This window comes from Pagrus pagrus, assembly GCF_965226575.1.
Source record: "Pagrus pagrus genome assembly, chromosome: 1".
Lineage (NCBI taxonomy): Eukaryota > Metazoa > Chordata > Actinopteri > Spariformes > Sparidae > Pagrus > Pagrus pagrus.
The window spans coordinates 1,312,881-1,330,332 of NC_140185.1; the positions used below are offsets into that span (position 1 = coordinate 1,312,881).

The following is a 17,452-nucleotide window of genomic DNA, read 5'->3' on the forward strand; positions in this document are numbered from 1 at the left end:
AAACAAAAAAAGGAAAAAACTTTTAAAAAAAAAAAACGTTACACATGTGCTTCTCTTTTTCACCTCATGTTAAAGATTGATGAAAAAAAAGTTATGGATAACTTTTTTTTTTTTACTGAGTCAGATATGGTAACTAGCATGCTAAGATGGATCTATCTTAGCATGCTAGTTAGCATATATTCAATTCAATTCAGCTTTATTTATAAAGCGCATTTCATGCACAAGGCAGACTCAATGTGCTTTACAACAGGTATACATAGTTATATAAAAATCATTTAGAAATCGAATAGAAAACAAGAAGAGTGCAAGTGCAAGTAAACAATCATATATGTCATCTTCAGCACATACACACTTAGACTCACACATGCGCACCCACTCACACAATCACATATGGACACATGCACACACACATATACACACACAGTTCAACAGAATGCTGTTGAGAAAAGATATGTTTTTAATCTGTTTTTAAAGATGGCTACTGATGTGGCATGTCTAACTGTGTCAGGCAAGGTGTTCCATTTTCGTGGGGCATATACACTAAATGCTGCCTCCCCTTCTTTGGATCTGGTGCGAGAAATGAGTAAGTTGCCACTGCCTGTTGACCGAAGTGTTCTTGTTGGGGTGTAGGTGATGAGCATGTCTGTGATGTACTGAGGTGCAAGGCCATGTAGTGCTTTGTAAACCAGGAGTAGTATTTTGAAATCGATTCTTGTACTAACAGGTAGCCAGTGCAAAGATTTAAGAACAGGTGTTATGTGTTGATATTTCTTGGTACCAGTGAGAATACGTGCAGCTGCATTTTGAATTAGTTGTAACCTCTGAATACTTGATTTTGGGAGTCCAGTGAATAAACCATCACAGTAATCTAGTCTACTTGTTATAAATGCGTCGATTAATTTTTCTGAGTCTGATTTTGACAGAAAGCCCCTCAATTTGGAAATATTTTTGAGATGATAGAAAGATGATCTTGTAATGTGGTTGATATGACTTCTGAAATTTAGATTGCTGTCGATGATTACACCCAGATTCCTTGCTTCAGTTTTGCTGTCAAGAGAGAGAGAGTTGAGATGTGCTGCTATTTTCTGTCTTCGTGCACCAAAGATGAGTATTTCTGCTTTGTCCTTGTTTAGTTGTAAAAAAAATTCTGACATCCATTGATTAATGTCTTTGATACACTGAGTGAGGGATATTATGGGTGATAGGTCATCTGGATGTAGTGAAATGTAAAGTTGCGAATCATCTGCATAATTATGGTAACTAAGATTATGTTTGCGTATGACGTGAGAGTGGAAGCATGTAGAGATTGAACAGCAGTGGTCCAAGAATTGGCCCTTGTGGTACCCCACATGTAATGTTCATATTGTTGGAGTTGAATTCACCAATGGAGACATAAAACTGCCTATCATGAAGGTAGGTTCTGAACCAATTTAGAACTGGACCAGACAAGCCAACCCACCTGTCAAGCCTTTCCAGTAAGATTTTGTGGTCAACAGTATCAAACGCAGAACTAAGATCAAGTAGAACAACAATGGAGATTTTTTTGGAGTCTGTGTTTATATGTAGATCATTTAAAACTTTGATAAGTGCCGTTTCTGTGCTATGGTGGGGCCGAAAACCAGACTGATAAGTATCTAAAAGGCTATTTGATGCAAGATAATTCTTGAGCTGAATGTAGACAGTTTTTTCAAGTATTTTGCTGAGGAATGGTAAGTTGGAGATAGGCCTATAATTTGCAATGACACTTTGATCCAGATTGTTTTTCTTCAGAAGTGGTTTGATGACAGCTGTTTTTAGTGATGTGGGAAATACACCTGACTGGAGAGACCAGTTAATGATATGTAGAACCTCTGATGCTAAGCAGTTAAAGACATTTTTGAAAAAAGCAGTTGGGAGAGGATCCAGGCAGCAGGTGGAGGACCTGAGCTGACCAACAATATTGTCAAGCTCTGTCAGATTTAAACATTTAAAGTGAGACATGACACAGGTGGAATTCCTGGAGAGAGGAAGGGCAAGTTCAGTTATAGATTTTAGAGCAGTAATGTTTTGTCTAATAGTAATGATTTTGTTATTAAAGAAAGAAGCAAATTGATCACATTTTTCTTAGGACAACATTTCTGAAGGAATGGTGGATGGTGGGTTAACAAGTCTGTCAACAGTGGAGAAAAGCACTTTGCTATTATAAATATTTTCATTGATGATTTTAGAAAAGAATGATTGTCTAGCTTGTTTTATTGCTTTGTTATATTCATTCAGTTTATCCTTATAGATGTCATTGTGAACCTGAAGTCTTGTTTTTCTCCACTGTCGCTCTGCCTGACGACACTTTCTCTTTAAGTATCTGATGTCCACTTCATTTCTCCAGGGAGCCTTTTGTTTATTTACATATTTAGTTTTGAGTGGTGCAATTTTGTCAAATACACTCTGTATCTTTGAGCTGAAGTTGTCCACAAGGTCCCCAGTTGAAGATATCATGGACAATGACATCTCATTTACAATTTTTTGAAAGCTTTCAATAGTATTGTCATTAATTATGCGTCTTTTGAGTAATCGGGAACTGTTATGTTGTACAGGGAAAGCAGAAACATCAAAATAAATGCGACAGTGATCAGAAAAGGCTACATCCACAACAAGAGGCGTTGTAATGTTAAGTCCTTTTGAGATGACAAGGTCAAGAGTATGTCCTTTATTGTGGGTGGTTCCACGGACATGTTGAGAGAGGTCAAATGCCTCCAGCAGACTAATAAAGGATCTGGATCAGTTTTAATGTCAATGTGAATATTAAAGTCACCAGATATAATAAGACAGTCATTATCAGTTGAAACCTGAGATAATAGCTGAGAAAGTTCTTCCAGAAATCCACATTCGGATTTTGGTGGACGGTAAACAGTTATTATTAAGACTGTAGTTTTGCAATCAAATCAAATCAAATCAAATCAAATCAATTTTATTTGTATAGCCCAAATTCACAAATCACAGTTTGCCTCAGAGGGCTTTACAATCTGTACAAAGACCACACCCTCTGTCCTTCGACCCTCGATTCGAGTGAGGAAAAACTTGCCCCAAAATGTAATGCAATGTACTGACAAAGCAAGGTATTCAAATGATATGAATTCACCAAGATGGACTTCCTTACAGCCATAAATATCAGAGAAGACAGCAGCAATCCCACCACCTCTCCTATCAGTCCTAGTGGTATGGAAGAAATTGAAGTTTGGAGGCGCAGTCTCAATGAGTCTAGCGGCTCCATTTTTATCCAGCCAGGTTGCAGTTAGTAAAGTTAAATCTAAACTGTGGGTGCTAATGAGTTCATTTATTAAAAATGATTTATTTGTAAGTGACCTGACATTTAATAGAGCCATTTTAATTTTTTGAGGTGCATTGCTGTGTGAGGGGCTGATAACTGGAGGGATATGGATAAGATTACTGAGGTTAGCTGAACTGGTGAGATCAGAAGTGCATTTCTTAGGCCTAAAGTTTGTGATAACAGGGATAGATGTGATTGTCACTGGACTGCTATAATGTTTGGAGTGTGGAGTTGCTGACCGTCAACCAGAGTAAGCCATGCAAGAGCGCAGGGTGAGTTCAATGTTCAGGGATAGGAGGCGAGATCCGATGAGATTTGGGTGGAGCCGGTCATTTTTGAAGAGGTCAGTTCTATTGAGAAAACAGGTGAAGTTGTCCACATATGGGATGTCACGGCTGCGGCAGTATCCTTTGAGCCAGATGTGGAGTTGTCTGAGTCAGCTAAATTTTACATCATCGAAACAGGGGGGAGCAAAGGGGCCAGAAACTACACACTGTTTGTTGGAGTCTAGAATGGTGCTTATGAGGGAGATGTAGTCGTCCTTAAGCTTCTCCGATTGCTGCAGTTTAAGGTCGCACGTACCAACGTGAGCAACCACAGTGGAGACTGACGGACGTTGAGAGAGCAGCTGCGGGATGACGTCATTGATGTCCTGAACGAGCGCACCTGGGTGGCAGGAAGTGCTGCATCTGCTGATTTCCACATGTCGGACCATGGAGGTTCCAACAACAAGAACAGGGGAGCGGTCATCAGGAATATCCTTAGCAGCCTGTTGCCTCCCAAACCAACCGACGATGGAGTTGCCGACGATCGGGGCAGTGGGGGGGAAGAGAGGAGTGGGTTCCTGATCCACAGCAGTGAGAGATGGGACAGGAGCAGCAGCGGCGGCGGCGGCGGCGGTGGAGGAGGAGGAGGCGGAGGAGGAGGAGGATGGGAGAACCACAGCGGCTGCCAGAGCTCCAGATGCGGGGCTGTGATCCAGTTTTGGAGACAGCTCTTCAGGTAGCTGAGGGCAGGGAAGACCACCAGAGCGCCTGTTGACAGCCTACCTCAGCAACTTGCGGCGGAAGGAGGAGGACTTCCCCAGCTGTTTGTTCTGCTGAGAGGAGGCCGAGTGTTCGCCACGGACCACATCCGTCCAGAGCGGCAGGTGTGTAGACTGGTTAGGTGGGAAACTGGCTGAGTCCTTAGGTCTGGCTCCAGACCTAAACCATGAAGCGGTCGGAGATGGGAGCGCCGCCGCTGCGTCTGGGGGAGAAGTTTCCACCGCCGCCACAGCTGGGAAGGAGTCCGGTTCCATATGAAGAGAAGGAGGAGAACCAGCTCCTGCAGCAGCATCGGCCGTTGGGACATCAGCAGGGACATCAGGTGGTAGCATGGCAAAGCGGTTACTGAGGTTGAGGGACGGAGGCGAGGCAGTGCGAGGGCGCCCACTCTTTCCTGCTTTGCCCACTACCACTGACCAGGGGGCCTGTGAGCTGGGGGTTGAGCAGGAACAGGGCCGGTGACATGGTGATGAAGAAGGGTCCCAGAGGATGGTGTCAGCGAATATATGCCTCAGTAAAAAAAAAAAAAGTTACTATCAGAGATATAGAAAAGATAAGATATGGTAACTACCATCTGCCTCAGTAACAAGCTCATTTCACTAATGTCAGACGCTAATACGCTCATTTCAAGACAATATTAACTTTACCTTGAATTTAGCATACAGCGACGGGTGGTGCTCCCGTAGATGCGCTATCATATTCGATGTATTGCCTCCTCGGGCTGCCACTGTCCGCAAGCACGTTTTGCACGGGCGACCTTCGTCCTCCGAGCCATGGCCGTCTGGCTTTTTACGGTAGCCGAAGTATTCCCATACAGCCGACTTGGGCTCGCCTCCTTCAGCCATCATACTGCCTGCAGAGCTACCTGTTTGTCACTCACAGCAGCCGCAGGTGCTCGGGGGGGAGGGCACTTTACGCTGCAGCTGCATGCGGCGTGAGGGACCTCTACTTTCTCTCTGACAAGACGTCACATTACAAAAAAAAAAAAAAACGCTCATACCGCAGGAACGGTATGACGGAAAATTTTAGTGGTTTTGAAACCTTGACTTTTTCATACCGTGTTATACCTTGAAACCGGTAACCGGCCCATGCCTAGTTTCCTCACTCATCCCAAAAATGTTCACACGAGGGTGAAAAATGCGTTCTCGGCGTCTCCTTCCATTGTTTCGGCGTCTCCTTCTTGCAACAATAATGGCAGCCATGTGTGCGCAATTACGCATTCAAACCGTTTGCACCTCCCTTTGAGACGTGTTAAATATAGACGCAGTTTCTATTGGCAAAATTGCTTTCAGGTTTGATAAATAACTTTGCGTGTGCTAAATTAATATATTTACATTTTCTCCACCCACAACACGCACAATTGCGTGTAAACGCCCCATGTTGCATATTCATTGCTGCAAACGTACTAACTGAATGCAGACGCACCATTTTGCACCTTTGACAGACGCAACCCTTTTTGCGCACTGTTAGTAAATCAGTTTGTAAATTTTTTTGCGTGTGCAAGCAGTTTGCACACGTTTTAATACACGCAAACCTTTAGTAGATCCGGCCCTTAGAGCACCTTTGCTGCCAGTAGTTACATAGAAACCTCCCAGATGGCACACTTTGCAGGCGCACAAAAAAAAAATAAAAAATTTAAAAAAGCGGTGTCACCTCCGCTGCTACAACTTCATCCTAGGGGAAACACTGATTAGCCACTCCTTGTCTACTGGAGAGCGTCAAAGTCATATATTTTTAAATTTTACACAGAAAACATTTAAAATGAGAAATGAGAAGTAGTATAAAAAGAAAACAATCACAGCAGTAATTAAGCAGTAAGTTATGCAATGTAAAACTCTGCTTAGAAAACTCTGCAATGCTTCCAATTCATGTGTTTAATATTAACATTAGATTAAGATGAGTTTTAACCTAACCCTTGGTTATTTTACCTTTCCACCTCATGCACATTTACTCTCAACTGTCTTTGCATGTGTATTGCTTTATCTGCTGCTAATGGTACAGAGTACTTGAAATAATGGCTTGATCAACATTGGCTTTTGCAGATCAATTTCAGTGTTTAACACTGTCAGCATACAACTTTTACATCATGATTTTTTTCAGATAGTGAATTAACTTTAAAAAAAATTTGAATTTGAAAAAAAAAGAAGAAAAGCACAGATTCCATGTCGCTGTGTGTGCGCCTCATGAGCAGTGAACAGCCTGTCCAAACCTTCAAACTTAAAGGTCCCATATTAAACTGTTTTTTATCAATTTCACACAGCTGTCAGAGGTCCTGTTTATGGTGGATGTATCGCTATGGCTCGCTGAGATGCTGTCGTTCAACTGGTTGTATAAGCTTAATAAGCCAACACTCAGGAATTTGTGTGTTGTCCACCATTACATTACTCCCCAACACAACCACCAGGCTCTCATCCCCCAATGACCTGCAACAGGTAACATCTAAAACGAGCTAGCGAAAGCTGTGTTTGTCTCCAACACAGTCTCCAAACTCTTGGACACTGTTCGCATAGTCAATTCAATTCAATTCAATTCAATTCAAAGGGGGCTTTATTGGCATGAAAGTTTAACAGCAATGTTGCCAAAGCATCTGTCCAAACACTCGGACAGAACACAACAAATAACAACACAAACACAACACCAAGATTGTCTAGATAAAGATAGTCTCTGTCTCCAGTCTGTACATGTTTCCATGCTTTTCACTGTGACAACCAAGCTCCCTCATAATATTATTAATATTAAACTCGCTTCAAACGCCATAGCATAGTGGACCGAAGCGGAGCTAACCAGTTAGCCAATTTCAAGCTAACTTCACCATACTCGTAGGCAACTGTATATACTATCAAAACGTGGCGACACTTACCTGTGGCTCGGGTGCAGTTGCTGGGTCCCGTATGGTTGGGACTGATCCTTTTACGTGGGTCAGTGTCAAGGCAAAGCCAGCTTTGTACTGACCCTCGTTACTGAAGCAGTCCGATGTGAAGTGGTTAGCACACACAAACAGACTTACAGGAACCGTAGCCGGCACGTTGTCGTTAAAAATGAAACGCAACCACTGTCTCTTCTGTAGCTGGGACAGAGTATAGGCACTTATGTTGATTTGTACAACCAACAACAGAGCAATTTGCATGTCTAGCTCTGAGCGACGACATTGCAAGACACTGCTATCTTACCGCTGGACACCTTCTGTCGTTACGTAATGACAGGAGCTGGATCTGAACAGCCTGTAGGAGCCCCGTTTTACCAGTGGGTGGGCTGCAGAGACCATGCAGGACTTGTTTGCTTTCCTCATTCTGGGAGTTGGTAGGCTCAGGGAGGACCAGTTTATATATGTAGAGACCAGAGAAAATGTGTTTTTCATAATATGGGACCTTTAAATTCCAAGTTCACCAGAATAGCAAGTGATCAATAGTAAACACTGCAAGGTTTGAAGTCCCAGTCCACTGAAAATATTTGGAACAAATATTCCTGCTTCTCTAGGGTTCAGGCTCAAGATGGAACTGAGTAACAAAATAAAACCCTGCCACAAACATATCAATGTGTTTTTTACTCTCACTAACGCTCATAGAAACAGACATGGTCCAAATAAAGATCCCTTTGCTGAGTTGATCAAGGAGAACACCAGGTCCACAGCAGCCTGTTGTCAGCGATTAAGTAGTTGCTATATTTGCCCGAGAAAATCCTGCACTAAGTATTGCTTCATATAAAGAGGTGACATTCACCCCAGCTCACACACATGTACAAAGACTCCAGCAGGCTCTCCACACTGCCCTGAGGCCTTTTGACTTGTACAAACAATTTGATTTAGAAGGGTCAGATCAAATTAAGCAAACCGAGCTGACAGCAGCTGGCGGATGTGTAGTGTGTGAACCCTGACAAGGTTCTCTAATTGGGTCCATGTTCATTTTATTCACCAGTGAATGCGATGATCCATCGTGACTCTGAGCCAGGTGGTAAAAGCAAAAATCTGCACTGAATGTACTAAAATATAGTAGTATTTCTGTTTGAAGAACACTGGGGGGCTATAAGAGGGTGTTTCCAATATTCTCTGTAGTCAGTTCAAAGAAGAAGTCTAGAGTCTGTCCATTACTATCTAAATTTACTCCATCCATCCATCCATCCATCCATCCATCATCAGTACCTGGACATACGGCCGTGTGAGGAAGATGAGGACAGCCCTCCAGAGGATAAATGTCTTCATCTTCATCTTTCTCCAGGTCAGGGTCTCTCTACAGCTGGCTGAGCCCTAACCTGTGCACATGAACATGTCAGGTTAAAATATTTCTGCAGTTTCTACAGTTGTTAAGTGTAAGATCCAAAATATTTTATCACATGCATTTAGCCACGCTGAAATGACAAGTTAAGTCAGGTCAAGCCACTACCGCCCCCCAGGGGAAAACTGAGACGTGGGCTGCTGTTGACCCTCCACACCCCCACAACATAAATCCCCTAGCCGTACATTGTGTATTAACAACAACAATAAAAATATATTTCAAGATTCAATTTAAAGGCATACTATACAGGATTGGTTGAGACAGAAGCCCTTTTCTCACAGAGACGCCGCATTATCTCCGCAGCGGAGGTTCGCCAATTCTCCGCCGTTGTTTGTTCACACAAACCGAGCAGCTCCGGCGTAAAGACGAACCAGTGTGTAGTTCACACAGAAAGCCGGCGCTGCGACTCCAAAAGAGGCTTGACGGTACATGTCATGATGATGACGTCTGTGTGTTTTTTTCAACGTGTTTCCCCCGGTGTCCTCCAGTTAATGTACCCGCTTAATTACATAATTACGAAATCGGCATCAGTAAACAGGACGCTGTCTGACTCTCTCACTCGTGGGGAGGGCTTTTTTTTTTTTGAAGACAGTAACTACAACAACACAATATAATAGTGGAGGGAGACAAACACATGGTGAGTTAAAGTTTTTTGCCGGGGACAGAAATGTGATGAAGAGTCGGTCGGACAGACACTTCTCCACGTATAACTGCGGTATTTAATTCCTCATATAAGTTGCCAAAGACACGACCAGTTACTACGTTACTGTTGTTTGGTCCTGTAACGTTGCTTTGTGGGTAATTTCTCTTTATTTTGTTGAGTTATCCATTCACACAGGTTCGGTTCGCCAATACTGCACCTCTGATACTACTTCCGGAGGTGCATCAGAGGCGCAGCGAAATTTCACCCCTTGCCACATCTGAGACTTGGCGCAGGATCCCCGCACTCAAAGGGCAGTGTGAATGGGGCTAGTGATAGGAGCGGTGGTCGATCGAGCTAAAGAGTGAGTTAAGAGAGGGAGTGGTACTAGCGAAAACAAAGTGAATGAGAGAAATAAAAGTTTATTTTCTGATTGTTTCACAGCGGTTATGTTCTAAAGCTTAAATAAATACACCCACACCTCTGCACCAACCCTTCACATTTTGTGTGAATGCAGCCAAAGTCCTAATCCTAACCCTTGCTGTTTGCCCCTCTACTCAGCCTGTGTGTGTGTGTGTGTGTGTGTGTGTGTGTGTGTGTGTGTGTGTGTGTGTGTGTGTGTGTGGCTGACCCCACCTTGCCCAACACAAATACAGACCTGCAGCTCTTTATGACAGACTGAGAGCAGGGTCCCAAACTCGTACTGTTAAGAAAATATAGAGGGCAGCATCTCTGCCACACACTTCTTGTGGGTCAGATGTGATAAATGAGAGAGATTACTTGTATTATCTTTTTTATAATCCTGCATAGTATACCTTTAATTATCATTTTACAACTAGAATTGTACAAATGAATGATAGCTGCAGTCCCTTTACGCTACTAACAAAAAACAAAAATATATAAATGAAGGGATACATAATGAAACATAAAAATAAAAACAAAAAAAACACAAGACTGGTGTTCAAAGACTGACAGCAGTAATTTATATCAGCTGCAGGTTTACCTGCTGATACCAGAATAAAGTGTGTTGCAATAGTCACGTCTGGAGGAAATAAGGCATGGATGACCTTTTTTTCTGCAGAGGAAAAAAATGCCCTGATCTTGGTTAAATGTCAGATAAAGCAGTACTGCACTCAGAGGCCCTCTACAAGATTATAATGACAAGGACAGGACTTTTGTTTCATTATTATTATCATTTGAGTTTAGAATTTGCTTTGAACACAGCATTACCAACAATCTGCAATTAACTAAGCTACCACAAACTAATTACCTCATGGTTAACCCGTATCTGAACACCCTGAGCATGTGTATATATATTGCAAGATTTAAAAAAATTATTGATATATTGATATTCAAACGTAACATTAAAATAACCATGTAAATCATCCATGAGTAGAAAAATACCAAACATCACGTAGGGTTACAGCAAAAATAGTGATGATATATTCTGTTCTCTTTGGGTTTTTTGACTGTTTTTTTTTTTTTTTTTTTAAGAAAGAAAGAAAGAACTATTATCTACTATCTAAACTAAACTTAATATAAATTGAAAAATGTCACCAAAGTTCCATTTTTTAAAATGTCTTTGACATTTTATAGATTCAATTAATCAATGATTAATAAATGGGGTAAATCAACAATGAAAATAACTGATAGTTAGAGGTTTGGTGAAATGCATTGTAGCCAACAAAGTCACACAGCCCTTGGGAAATATTATAGGAGTGCTACAGATAGTTTTAAGGCACTGAAAGGGGGATTTCACCTTGATCCAGGACCACTGCACAGTGCCACAGCGGCGGCAGGTACTGTAGCTAATGTGCCTGCTCCCGTCTCATTTTATCAAAGTATGCAAGTAAAGCGTGTGCACACATCACCGTGAGTTTACAAGTTTCTGAACGACTGTGACGCTTCCAAACATCAGCTGTTTATGGCATCATGCGCATCAGCAGCATCGAGACCCGAATGGGTGAATTCTGCATTAACCGGCCCTACATGACGGCAGCAGGCGCAGGTTAATGGCGCTGCTGTCAGCCTGATGTGAGGCTGGGTTTGGGATATAAGCACCTTACCTTCTGAGGGGGACGATTATGCGTTCATATGGAGATGCAGCATCAGTTAGCCTATTCTCCAAAACCAGTCCGGTAATCCACTGAGCCCCGATCCCCCCAGTGTCCACACCCCAAGCCTAACACAGAAATGTCCTGAAAGTGACGAGACAGACCGCTGAGCTGTCACTGAGATCACCGGCCGGTACTCTGTCTCCGCTCAAGTGTCTCCAGGCTGCGAGCGGCGCACAGCCTGTCTGCTGCCTGACACACAACTTGGGACCAAAGTCAAGTTACATACAGACACTCTGCTTCCGCTCATCACTTTCAAAGTAAAACACATGCAGGCAAACGTCTTCTCAATAATTGTATGTGATTAAGTTGTTGTTGCTCTCTTTATTTAGGTATCATTTATTTCAGTTAATAATTCATCAGTAATACTCTAACCACAGAGCTCAACCTTTTTGTCGATTATTTTCTTTGTCCCTCATAAAATAAACGTATTGGGTGAGAAAATGCCCGCTCAATGTTAGCCCCATGGTATGCTAAGGTAAGTGCCCTCTATGGTGGTCCAGGATGTAAAGATACATGATAATCTGAACTCCAGGGTGCCCTTCCAGTAGAAAAAAATGCTCTACATGCCAGAGAAGAGTTTGGAACCGGTCAACCTAAAATGCATCTTGACTTTCTGTGTGCTGGTGCCCCAAAATATGGCAAATCCATGTGTGCTGACTATGCTGAGTCCATAAGGGTCAAACGTGAGCTAACAGGCTACGTTCTATGTAGTCCTTTACAGGGGACACAGGGAGTCAGCCAAGACCAAACTTTTGTTGACGCCTCTGTTTCTATTAAATTCATTTATAAAGCTAACTATTATATATGTTTCGTTATGTTTTTTGTAATGTCAAACTGCCTAATTATATTAATATGCTTGCTGACAAAAATGAGGGTAACTCTGGAACAAAGCCTACATTTTATGTGTAATGCATTGGAAAATGTGTCCATATCGGCTACCTTACTGATTCCACTGAGAAAGCAGCTGTTACATTTTTACTGTACACATCTTAATCACATGTAACTACCATAGGTGACTAAAAAGTGCTTTCATTCTGAAGGATAAATCAGCTCATTTCCAGCAGCTCCCTGCTTGGCTCCGGCAGCTTGATGCAGCACAGCTGAGCCTGATGACCAAGCCCTGTGTCCCATGCGGTGTGGAGGAGCAGAAAGCATATGGAGGCACAGTCATCTCCATCAGTTTAATATTCCTGTAGTCAGTGTCTGTACTAGTCAGTGTTGGAGAGCTATACATCTACAAGCCCTATCTAGCTTTCTATGTTTTACTACTAATTACATAGATTAATTTAATAATAATAATACATTTTAAAAACCATGTTCCACACTATAGGGGCCTATGCATCACCGGTACCCTTGACATAATAGTGGCACATGCACTTCATGGTATGTTCTTCGTGATATGATACATAGGATATTTTTTGTTACATGTTTTCAGTGAAATTATATGAACATTGTGATCATCACTGGTCAACCAAGGCCGAATTAACAGCTTGGAAAGTGGACAGCAGTGGTCTGTGGTAATATTAATTATTGTAACTTTGTTTGGAATTATACTTAGGCAAAATACCAACCAATATGATAAGTGCCTTCAGGTGGGCCCTGCTTCATTATCCAAATCTAGCTTGAAAACATCTGAGTAATTTCTGCCTCTAGGAGGTATCTCATTCAAAATGATAACAAAAGACAGAGTTTGATGACAGCATGAAGTAGTGTGGGATCATGACTGTTGCTGTCTTCATTCTTAAACAACCACCATTGCTGATAGAAATGGATAATTGTGCTCCATCACGACTGAGCAATACACACAATAGTAAACAAATAATTGCTAGCTAGTTAGTTTGCTGACTTCCTTACTCACTCTCTGACGGTGGTGCAAAGTAACCAATTACATGTACTCTGTACTTGAGTACAAATTCGAGGTACTAGTACCTCACCTGAGTTTTATTTGTATTCATTTTTTTCCATTTTTCTTGCCACTTTACACCTCTGCTCCACTACATCTCAGAAACAAACATTGTACTTTTCACTCCACCACATTTGTCTGACAGGTTTTTCCAGTTGTGTTGATTTTGAATCTTTGTAATAAACTGAAGGAAGAATATGTTGTGGAAATTCTCCTTTTAAGCTAAATGAACGATTTAAAAACCCTCTTGGAAAATGCGTTGTCACAAAGCTGACATCCACATGTTGGTGGGAAGTCTGAGGCTGTTTTGATGCCACCCTGACCAAGTAGTAGTACCACTCCATTCTTTAGAGAGGTTCTACACCCTCTGGTTTGATCTTTGTGGAGAAGGACTCTAATGCAGCAGGATACTGAGACTGAACACCTGACCTCAACCCCATTCAACATTTCAAATCAAATCAAATCAATTTTACCTTTAAAGCCCAAAATCACAGAGTACAGTGAACAACATCCTCTGTTCTTAGACCCTTGATTCGAGTGAGTAAATCTTGCCATGTTGAGGAAAAAAACCCTTTTAACAGAGGGAAAACAAAAGAAGATGCAAGAAACCTCAGGAAGAACCACAGAGGAGGATCCCTCTGCCAGGACGGACAGACATGCAATAGATGTCGCATGTACAGAAAAGAACAACAAAATCACAGTTTACAAGTTGCATTGACAGAATATCTGATACAAATATATCAAATATATGTAAAGTGTGTGGATCCAGAAAGCGACTGAGCAGGCCGAGGCATCACCAAGTGGTGCCTGAGCCACACAACCTCCTCTCCATTGCGGTGACCTGGAAGAGGGCAGGCCACACAGGATAATTAGCAGTAAAACAGAGAAGGTCAGAGTAAGGAGGGATCAAATTTTACAGAAATACAGATATAAGGAGATAGTAAAACAGAGGAGAGCAATGATCCAGCAGAGCCCAGGGTATGACGGTCGATATGCATCAATATGTGAGGCAGCAGGAGCCAGGAGAGGGAGATGGTCCCAGGGGTCCGTGGTCCATCAGAAGGGAGCCTGAAAGAAAAGAGAGGAGGAGGAAGAGGAGGAGGAGGAGGAAGCTATAGAGAGTGGACAGTGAGAGAGTGACACAGCTTGCAGCTTGTGGGGACAGAAAACTAAAACAAAAGTTAGAGAAATGCAATGTTAATCAGAATAAACAGACTGTTTCTCGTCGGCAGGACAATGTGAATTCTAATACTATAGGTAACTCATTGAGACTGAAACCGACCCACTGAAGAAGCTAGCAATCGAATACATGTATGGGGGCACTTGAAGACTGAGAAAGCCAAACATTCTGTGACATCACAGGAAGCTTTGTGGAACACTGTCAAATCGTGCTGGGATAACAGGAGTCATCAGGTTTCGCACTAACTTGTAGAGTCCATGCAGCTCGAGTGCATGCTGTCATTAAAGCAAAAGGGGGACAAACCAGATACTAAGATATTCTGAAATTCATGGACATTTTTCAAAGATTCAACTTTTCACTCAAATTGTTGAGCATATGTTATTGTTTGTAATAAAAAATATTATTACGTTAATCACAATAATACTATCACAATAATATTTGAGTGCACAGACTGGCAAATGTTCAGAGATGCTGCCACTCAGGATAACAACTTCAGTCTTGAGAAATATACATCTTCAGTGACATCATATATCTGCAAATGTGTTTGTGATCAGAAGAGACAGTAAGATCATTCCCCAACCAGAAGGCCTGGATGAATGGAGCGGTGAGGGCTCTATCCAGAGCCAAAAGAGCTGTCTTTCAGCCAGATGACAAGGAGGCATACAACACCACCAGTGCAAGAGACTGTTCCATCCTGCCTTAAGACAGCCATCATAAGTCCTGTACCTGTGTCTAGTCTTACTGACTACCGCCCTGTGGCTTTGACCCCCCTCCTGATTAAGAGAAAACTGGTTCTCCAGGGCTCCAGAATTACCATCACTTATAACCTATCCTAGTCTTCACACATCACCTCCGTGGCTATAAAACCACAGAAAAGGCTAAATTCCGGAGCCAGACTCTGGTCAACTTTTACAGAGGAGCATTAGAAAACCTCCTGACTGGAAACATTACAAACCAGCATCGCCCATCATGGCCCAGGTCAGGGAGGCTCTACAGCAGATGATTCAAACCACCAGAACATCACTGGTACCTTCTACAGAGCATCAGTGACATCAGTGAAGTGAGATGTCAGCACAGAGCCCAAAGATGCTAAAAGACAACACCCACCCAGCCACAGTCTGTTCACCCTGCTGCCACCTGACAACAGATACAGGAGTATCTGCTGCTGTACCACCAGACTACAGAGCAGCTTCACTCCTCATGCTGTGAGACTCCTCAATTCATCATCTGTGTTTAGAAGGTTAGCCCTTCATTGACAATTTCTAACATAGTATCCCTCATCAGCACATTCACAGTTCACATGCACAGTCCTAGAGCCTGTTACCTTGCGCATGGTGTTCACATGAACGCGCATGCAGCGCACATGAATAGTTAATGTCAGGATGCGCTGAACCAATCAGAGACCTCTGCTGCACTGAGAGAAGTGTCTGGCGCGAGTCGATGAGGAGAGTTTTGTTCACCGCAGCAGTTCTGGATTTTATTCGTTCATCCCAGCAGTTTGGACTCTATTTATCCTGCAGCTGTGTTTTCTGGACTCTTGCTTCTCCTTTTTTGTTGATTTGCTCCATCTTGTGTGTCCATGAGAGTTAACCACACAGACAGAATCAACAGAAGAGTTCAGCAATAAATGAGGGGTATCTCAATGAGAGCGTGTGTGAATTGGATTCATTAACCCATCAACATCGTTCCTGTTCTTACCGGACAACCTGTGGGGAGTGCAGATACCTAATTGAAATTAGTGCCTTCTGATTTATTCATCTAAGATTAATAGGTCTCAAGTTTGGTATTCAGTAAGCCAACTCCTATTTTATAATCTGTTTTATTAAATACATGTAGTACAGGACTCTAGATAGATTAGATTTAGATGTATTATCTTAGAGGGACATTTGTTTGTAGGTACATTAAGACATAGAAACATACAGATATACTGTACACACAGCAACATACAAATATAGACAATGAATAAAATGTAAGTAAAAGTTCTGGTGAATTGGCAGAGTCTTCCAGTGCTCCAATCTGACCAGTTTCACATCCAACAGCCTGGTTTCTGTCAGCATCAATCATTCACCTGAGTGTATTAAACACACCCTGATTATTCTCATAGTTCACAAACAGAGCACCCACACACACACTCACATACAGCTCAGCACACACCACTACCCCCAGGCTTTTATTATGAGGTGAAGAATAGAAACTGGCAGTGTATGAAGGGACTGGTTTTGACTTTGACTAATGAGAACATCAAAAAGCTTCAGTCAGCGAGTGACCTCAAGGTCCTCAACTGTGCACAACTCTGGTCTATGGAAACATACTGTATTTATGCAGGGCTGGATGGATGATTAGACTGTGAGGAGATTTAGGGATGCTTTTGTTCTCGGATATGGTAGGCTGTAGTTGAATTGGCTACATTATAATATAATTTACTGTAGTATATAACTTGTCGATTCAGTAACGCAGTCAATCAATGTCAGTATGACAATTAGGAATCATTAGAGGCAGCCAATAAATATATCATATTGTATTGAATAGAAGGATGCCACAGTGTATAAAATGAATTATTCTATCAACAAAACTGTGTGTGATGGAGGTGTGGCGCCCCCTTTCATCCACAGATGTGCAACAACATCTACTCTAATAACTGATGACAGCTATAGTCTTAATAATCATGACTTCCTACATTTCACTTACCATATGTTTTATTAAATTCAATTAAATTAATGTGTTTTAGAATGTGTGGTTTTTGCTCCTATATGACCAGATGGCGATCCCTTTTTTTTCATTGAACTCATTTGGTTTTACAGTCACTTTAATGCTGCGGAGCTAAACGGAACGTGTACACCTATATGTTTGATATATGGGGTCAAGAACAGCGTTTAAAACGCTGTGAAATAAAACTTTTCCTTTAAGTGTTGTCTTGTGATAAGTGACATCAGCCCCCTGCTTTCGGCAAGTCATCAGCTGATGTCCTGCAGCAATCTCTGTCAAATC

General features: G+C 42.1%; 1 protein-coding gene across 2 annotated transcripts in view; it reads right to left on the reverse strand.

The window, feature by feature from the left end:
- Positions 1–11,561, reverse strand: part of adamtsl3 (ADAMTS-like 3) — a 432,074-nt gene extending 420,513 nt beyond the window's left edge. For both annotated transcript variants that reach the window (XM_084353771.1, XM_084353770.1), the window contains exons 1-2: positions 11,331–11,561; positions 8,492–8,601 (exon numbers count right to left, since the gene is read on the reverse strand). In XM_084353771.1, coding sequence (XP_084209897.1) covers positions 8,492–8,557 — 66 coding nt within the window. In that variant the 5' untranslated portion in view covers positions 8,558–8,601; positions 11,331–11,561. The remainder of the gene's footprint in view (positions 1–8,491; positions 8,602–11,330) is intronic.
- Positions 11,562–17,452: the final 5,891 nt, after the last annotated feature.